The 7,775-nt window shown below is 43.4% G+C and overlaps 1 protein-coding gene and 1 pseudogene across 1 annotated transcript; both read left to right on the top strand.

The window, feature by feature from the left end:
* The first annotated feature begins 938 nt into the window (after positions 1–938).
* On the top strand, positions 939–1,871 carry OR4D1 (olfactory receptor family 4 subfamily D member 1). The gene is given in 1 exon segment (XM_001106115.5): positions 939–1,871. A coding segment is annotated over 1 exon segment (933 nt).
* A 964-nt stretch (positions 1,872–2,835) lies between these two features.
* On the top strand, positions 2,836–3,638 carry LOC714130 (homeobox protein MSX-2 pseudogene; annotated as a pseudogene).
* Positions 3,639–7,775: the final 4,137 nt, after the last annotated feature.

Below are 7,775 nucleotides of genomic sequence, written 5' to 3'. Positions count from 1 at the left end.
GCCTTGGCTTCCCAAAGCAGTGGCATTACAGGCATGAGCCACTGCATCCAGCCAACACTCTTCTTTTTTTTTTTTTTTTTAAATAACACTTTGGTCTCGTCAAAGTTTTATGAACCATAATGGTTACATTTTAAAAGCTCTGCCAAAGATTGTCTAGGCATATGTGTATAATAGAAAATTCGCATAAATTTTAAAAGTTAAAACATGAGAGTTCAAGGAGATAGTGCATTTGTCCTGGGCTTCTTTGAATTGCCCCCAGAGATGGCCCATGGCAACAACTACTACTAGAGAAGTACCTTCCGGGGAAACGTTTGAGAAACACTAATCATCCCAGCTTCACTACAACCAAGATTATCTGCTTGTTTTTCTTCACATTTACCTCTGATTTTGTACATAACAATTTTCTTCTAATGCAACCTCTCTTTCTCCAGCAATTAACAGCCTCTCAAATTCCCACCATAAAGAAGCATCTATTTGTATCTAAAATCATTATTCTCAACTGTATATCCTATCAAGATTTATGCACATAGGTTGATGGTGTTTGTGGTCACAGGTACTTGCTGACATGTTTATTTATTCACTGATTGATTCAACTAGCTTTATGGAACCTATGGTTCACAAGACACTATGTTGGGCATAGCAGGTATGAAAAAGAACCAGACATGAAACCTGTGGATGAGCACAGTATGGCCAACGGGAAAAAAGACCCAGATTCCTTCAATATACTGTAGGGCATGGTCAGGGAAATATGTCTGTGGAACCATTGAAAACATATGGAACATCCTCCCTATGGAGGGCTTTCCTAAGCTACATTTTAGATTGGCACTCAACAATGACTTTAATCAACTCAGTCCTGACTGTCCAAGGAAAATGACTGAATTTTCTTTTTTGTTTGTTTGTTTCAATGGTTTCTCTGTAGGCCTGTGGGGGAAGATCCTATGGAACCACAGAACACCACACAGGTATCAATGTTTGTCCTCTTAGGGTTTTCACAGACCCAGGAGCTTCAGAAATTCCTATTCCTTCTGTTCCTATTTGTCTACATCACCACCATTGTGGGAAACCTCCTTATCATGGTCACAGTGACTTTTGACTGCCAGCTCCACACACCCATGTATTTTCTGCTCTGAAGTCTAGCTCTCATAGACCTCTGCTATTCCACAGTCACCTCTCCAAAGATGCTGGTGGACTTCCTCCATGAGACCAAGACAATCTCCTACCAGGGCTGCATGGCCCAGATCTTCTTCTTCCACCTTTTGGGAGGTGGGACTGTCTTTTTTCTCTCAGTCATGGCCTATGACCGCTACATAGCCATCTCCCAGCCCCTCCACTATGTCACCATCATGAACACTCAACTGTGCGTGGGGCTGGTGGTAGCCACCTGGGTGGGGGGCTTTGTCCACGCCATTGTCCAACTGGCTCTGATACTTCCACTGCCCTTCTGTGGCCCCAACATCCTAGATAACTTCTACTGTGATGTTCCCCAAGTACTGAGACTTGCCTGCACTGATACCTCCCTCCTGGAGTTCCTCACGATCTCCAACAGTGGGCTGCTAGTTATCATCTGGTTCCTCCTCCTTCTGATGTCTTATACTGTCATCCTGGTGATGCTGAGGTCCCACTCAGGAAAGGCAAAGAGGAAGGCAGCTTCCACCTGCACCACCCACATCATTGTAGTGTCCATGATCTTCATTCCCTGTATCTATATCTACGCCCGGCCCTTCACCCCATTCCCCATGGACAAGGCTGTGTCCATCAGCTACACGGTCATGACCCCCATGTTCAATCCCGTGATCTACACTCTGAGAAACCAGGACATGAAAGCAGCCATGAGGAGATTAGGAAAGTGCCTAGTGATTTGCAGGGAGTAAACTTTAAGTAAGTTGACTTCAAATGACAAATTTCTCTGGATTTTTGTTTTCCTACGTGAAAAATGGAGGAAAGTCTTTATAAAGCATAACAAATCAGATTACACTTATATTTCTTGAGGACCTACTGCTGTGTCAAGTACTGTGTTAAGCACTTCCACCCTTTTTGTTTGTTTGTTTGTTTGTTGTTGTTGTTGTTGTTTTGATGGAGTCTTGCTCTGTCACCCAGGCTGGAGTGCAGTGGTGCAATCTCGGCTCAGTGCAACCTCCACCTCCCGGGTTCAAGTGATTCTCCTGCCTCGGCCTTCCAAGCAGCTGGGATTACAGGCACCCACCACCATGCCCGGCTAATTTTTGTATTTTTAGTAGAGACGGTGTTTCACCACATTGACCAGACTGGTCTCGAACTACTGACTTCAGGTGATTCACCCGCGTTGGCCTCCCAAAGTGCCGGAATTACAGGCGTGAGCCACAGTGCCCGGCCTAACACTTCCACACTTTTATCTCATTGTTTTAATGAAACCGACAGTGGATATATTATTATTGTTGTTAAATTAAACAGTTTTTACAAATGAGAAAACTCAGAGAGAAGTGACTTGCTCAAAGGTGAACAGTAAGTGAGTGGCAGAGTTTGCCCTGAAACCTGGTGCTTCTGACTCCAAGTTCAGAGGCAAGAAATAGGAATGAGATTTGAAACTCAGAGTTCCCTGCAACCACAAGAGAAAACCTAGAGAGGTCTTCATCTATAGAGAAGTATCTGTGATGAATGGTCAACTGCTTCATCTTAACTCTGGAACAGTTACATTCTTTTCTACTCCCCACCTCCCTGCCTCATTCCCCACTGTGGAATTTAGAAAGTTATCTCGCCCTCCCGTCTCCCTCGCAAAAAAGTTTGAGTCGCCGCTCCCGGGTTGCCCGCGGAGTCGCGCGTCGGGAGCTACGTAGCGCAGGGAAGGCATAGCTTCTGTTTTCGTCGGATGAGGAGGGCCCGGGGTGGGGGCCGGGCCGGGTCCGGGGCCTGGGGACGCCCAGGCGGCCGCAGAGGAGCGCCGCGTCAAGGTCTCCAGCCTGCCCTACAGCGTGGACCCGCTGGTGTCCGACAAGAAACCGCCCAGGGGAGGCATCCCCAATGCCGGCCGAAAGCGCCTGGGCCGGGGCCACCCTGCGGCCACTGCTGCTGCTGGGGCACCGCGCTGGGGAAGCGCACAGCCGGGGGCAGCCGATGAAGCCCTTGGAGACCGCCTGGGTCAAGTCGGAAAACTCCCTGAGACGGAGCGGCGTGGATGCAGGAACCCGGTCGATATTCGCCCCGCCAAGACATATGAGCCCTACCACCTGCACGCTGAGAAAACTCAAGACCAATCCGAAGCCGCGCACAGCTTTACCAACTCCCAGCTCCTCGCTCTGGAGCGCAAGTTCCGCCAGAAACAGTACCTCTCCATTGCAGAGGGTGCGGAGTTCTCCAGCTCTCCGAACCTCACAGAGACTCAAGTCAAAATCTGGCTCCGGAACCGAAAACTGCCGGAGTCAGAATTGGAAAAGCTGAAAATGACTGCAAAACCCATGCTATCCTCCAGCTTCAGTCTCCCTTTCCCCATCAGCTCGCCCCGGCAGGCAGCGTCCATATACGGGGCATCCTACCCGTTCCATAGACCTGTGCTTCGCATCCCGCCCGTGGGACTCTATGCCACGCCAGTGGGATATGGCATGTACCACCTGTCCTAAGGAAGACCAGCAATAGATTCCGTGATGGATGTTTGTTTCAAAGGGTTTCCTCTCCCTCTCCAAGAAGGCAGGACCAGCCAGTACTCCTGCTCTGCACACCCTGCGTGCACCACCCTAAGCGGCTAGGCCGACAGGGCCACACGACATAGTTGAAATTTGTTCTTTAGGCGGAGGCACCAAGCCTTGTTTTCTTGGTGTAATCTTCCAGATGCCCCCTTCTCCTTTCACAAAGAAAGGCTCTGATGGTTTTTATGTATCAATGTATATAATAAAATATAATACATTTTTATACAGTAGATGTAAAAATTCAAATTATTTTAAAAGGCAACATTTATATATATATGTGCTTTTTTTCTATATATCACCTTCTTAAAGAGACTGTGTAAGTCCATTTGTTGTATTTTCTTAAAGAGGGAGACAAATTGTTTGCAAAATTTGATAAAGTCAATGATTTTGATGGGATTATTGACTTCTGTTTATGGAAAACAAATATTAGAATTGGATACAATGCACATAGAAAGTATTAGATATGGAGAGATTATTCAAAGTGAAGGTGACATATCACATTTCTGCATTTTGCTTGCATTAAAAGAAACCTTTTTATATACTATCATATTTGTTCCTATCTCTTCCCACCCTCACCCCACCACACACACATTTTCACAGTTTTACCTTTTTAAAGAATTTTTTTGTAAGACCAATAACTGGGATGAGAAGAATCCTGAGAATGCCTAGAGGTGATGTAGAAAATTAGAAATATTTCCTAATTCTTCTCAAGGCTGTTGCTTCATTTCAGATAATTGGAGAGTAAAAAGTTAAAGCCTGCTGGGAGGAATTGATGGTTTCTAAGAAACACTAGGTACACTCATCCTCACAGATTGCAAAGGTGATTTGGGTGCAAGGCTATAGTAATTTTCTGCTTAAAAAATGAGTACCTTGTAATCATTACCTATGTGCTAAATATTCTTGAACAATTAGTAGATCCAGAAAGAAAAAAAAATATGCTTTCTCTGTGTGTGTACCTGTTGTATGTGCTAAACTTATTAGAAACTTTGAGATAATTTTTAACATGCTGGGGGCAGAAAATAAAACCATGTTTTGACTTGGTGAAAATGGAGTTGCCAAACAGCCCATTAAGCTCCCTGATATTTCACCTTCCTCTCCATCTCTCCCCTCCCTCCAGTATGCCGTTACCCCTTTGAAAGGATGCCTTGTACAATTTTATATATTTTATTGAAGAATTATTATCTCTTATTCTGACTTAAATTAAACATTTGTTTTATTGCAAAAAGAAAAGAAAAGAAAGTTATCTCACTTTTAGCATTGTCTAAATAGTTCCCCAGAAGGCATTTGCCCTTTGTTTTTGTTCCTTCTTTACTAAATACTCCTTGGATAATCTTCACACTGTGCTACTTAGCTGAAATGGCTTAAATATGTCCCCTTCAGAATTTAGGTATTGAAATTTAATGGTCAATGTGATGGTGTTAAGAGGCGAAGCCTTTAAGAGATGATTAAGCCATGAGGCTTCCTCCCTTATTAATGGGATTAAGGCCTTTATAAAAGAGATTTCATGCAACATTAGGCTCGCTAGCCCTTTGGTCTTCTGCCATATGAGGACACAGCATTCCTCCCCTCTGGAGGATGCAGCAACAAGCTGTCATCTTGGAAGCAGAGAACAGGCCTCACCAGACAACCGAACCTGTTGGCACCTTAATCTTGGACTGTCCAGCCTCCAGAACTGCAAAAGAATAAATTTCTGTTCTTTACAAATCATGCAGTCTGTGGTATTTCATTATAACCACACAAACAGATTAAGACATTACTCAACACAATCTTTCCATCATTTGTATAGTATGGCTGAGAGGAGGATGGCATAGTATAATTGAGTGACCAAGGCCAGAGAGGGCAGGGCCATGCCTACTAGTGTTCCAAATCTGGGGTAGTGAATTCAGTTCCAAGGCTACTACTTCATGTGTTTCTGCTTTTCTCTTTAAGTGGAATGAGAGCTTCTTGAGGGCAGGTGCTATGCATTATTCATCTTTAAATCCTCCCAGCACCTGAAGGGTACCTGACAGAGAGAGGAAGTATTTTTACTTTTTTCTTTTTTTAACATTTTTCCGGCTTCCTATACTTTCCTTCTGTCAATTTCTGTATATTTATTTCTTCCATCTTCCTTGGGGTGTGCATCATTTTGTAAAAGTCTGAGGCAATGTGTAATATGGACCCAAAGTTAAGAAAATAATGCAGAAGCTTTTTGTTCCCCCTTCTCTCCCAACAACCATCCTATCCAAGAAATGAAAGTCAGAGACCAGGTGCGGTGACTCACGCCTGTAATCCCAGCACTTTGGGAGGCCGAGGCGGGTGGATCATTTGAAGTCAAGAGTTTGAGACCAGACTGACCAACATGGTGAAACCCGTCTCTACTAAAAATACAAAACATTAGCCAGGCATGGTGGTGGATGCCTGTAATCCCAGCTACCCAGGAGGCTGAGGCTGGAGAATCGCTTGAACCCAGGAAGTGGAGGTTTCAGCCAAGATCATGCCACTGCACTTCAGCCTGGGCAACAAGAGCGAAATTCTGCCTCAAAAAAAAAAAAAAAAAAAAAAAAGAAAGAAAGAAAGAAAGAAAAGAAAGTCAGAGGCTCTTCCTGGTTTCTCTTGAAGCCATCATGGCAACTCTGAGTCTATCCTTTCACTTCTTCCTCCTTGTTTCCATTTCACACATTTCTCCATATTCACACTCAACCTTTGGAAATGAGAGGAGGGTAAAATGGACTCTGTCTTATTTGATCTCTGTGGCCCCTTAGAATGGCATTTTCCTCTTTCACGTTAAGATCCTTTAAATATCAAATGATACTTTTCACATCCTCCAATTTGTCTCTTCTCCACGTGCAACGTCTGCCTTCCTATAGTTGTTCCTCTTGTGACAGGTTTGCTGATTCCACCACCCCAGGCATCTCTTCTGTATTTACTCTTATATGACAACATCCCTCTTAAGGTGTGATGCTCACCATATGACACTGCTGCACTGGGCTGTAATTTCTCTGGGAAAAAATTATTTTCTCCTCTGAAACATACATCCATAACAATGCTTTTAGCTGCAAGTAGCATAATAACCAAGTGACAGTGGCTTAACTAGAGAGGAAATTATCTCATTTAAATAGAAGACTAAAGGATAAACAATTCCAGAGTTGGTTAATTCAGTAACTTAAATATTTTAGGGCTCTGGGTTGGCTGCTCTTCAATTCCTTGCCTTTTCTCTCATGGTAGCCATATGGCTGTCAAAGCTTCAGGCATCACACCTTTATTTCAAATAATTCAGCGAGAAGGATAACAAAAGGCATCCATGTGCTGTTTTTTCTTCTTACCAGGGGTGAAAAGAACCACACCAGCAGAATTATCATATGACCCAGTTGACCAGAACTGCATCATATTGTCACCCCAACCTGCAAAAAGGAATGGGAAGGTGAATGTCTGTTTTCTTCAGCCAGGAAAAAGGGATTGGGAATGGCAATCAACAGTGTCTGCCATGTAGGTGTAAGCCCCTGGCAGCATGAAGACACACAATTGGCTTGAGTGAAAAATCTTGTTGATAAGAAAACTCTGTCATGGGCAGTGAGCATAAAATCAAATGACTAGAGAAGGTGACAAGTAACATGAATAAGTTAAGTGGGCCCAGTGCAAACTAACGGGTACTGGAGGTCCTCATCCAGATAAAAGAGGAAATCCTACTTCAAGTCTTCTCTCCGACCCTAATGCAGAATTCCAATACTTAAGTTCTTACAGAAAAATTGGAAGGATTTTACTTGGAGATACCAAACAGCCCCAAATAAATAGTCCCAGGCTATTTTCTCCAATTGACAAAACAGCTGACATGATAATCCTAGGAGAGGCCTTCGAGTTCTCAAGCCCTACTCAGGTACATAGTGCTTGCAATCAGCATTTTAGTGGTTTGATTTTAAATACCAATGTTTAGCTGGAGACCACTAGGCAGATGAAGAAAATTTCCAATATAAAAGGCAGACACAAAAACAAAACAAAACTGAAAAAAAGAGAAGTCCAAGTAAACAGAAGAAATTCAAATAATAGAAGAAAACTTTCTAAGTTTTTACAAATTTAACTTTATATTTTGAGGTAACTGTAGATTTACTTGAAGCTGTAAGAAATAATAGAGATCTCCTG

The sequence above is a fragment of the Macaca mulatta genome, chromosome 16 (genome assembly GCF_049350105.2).
Source record: "Macaca mulatta isolate MMU2019108-1 chromosome 16, T2T-MMU8v2.0, whole genome shotgun sequence".
Lineage (NCBI taxonomy): Eukaryota > Metazoa > Chordata > Mammalia > Primates > Cercopithecidae > Macaca > Macaca mulatta.
The sequence above is the reverse complement of the archived record's forward strand: the minus strand, read 5'-3'. Positions and strand labels throughout refer to the sequence as shown.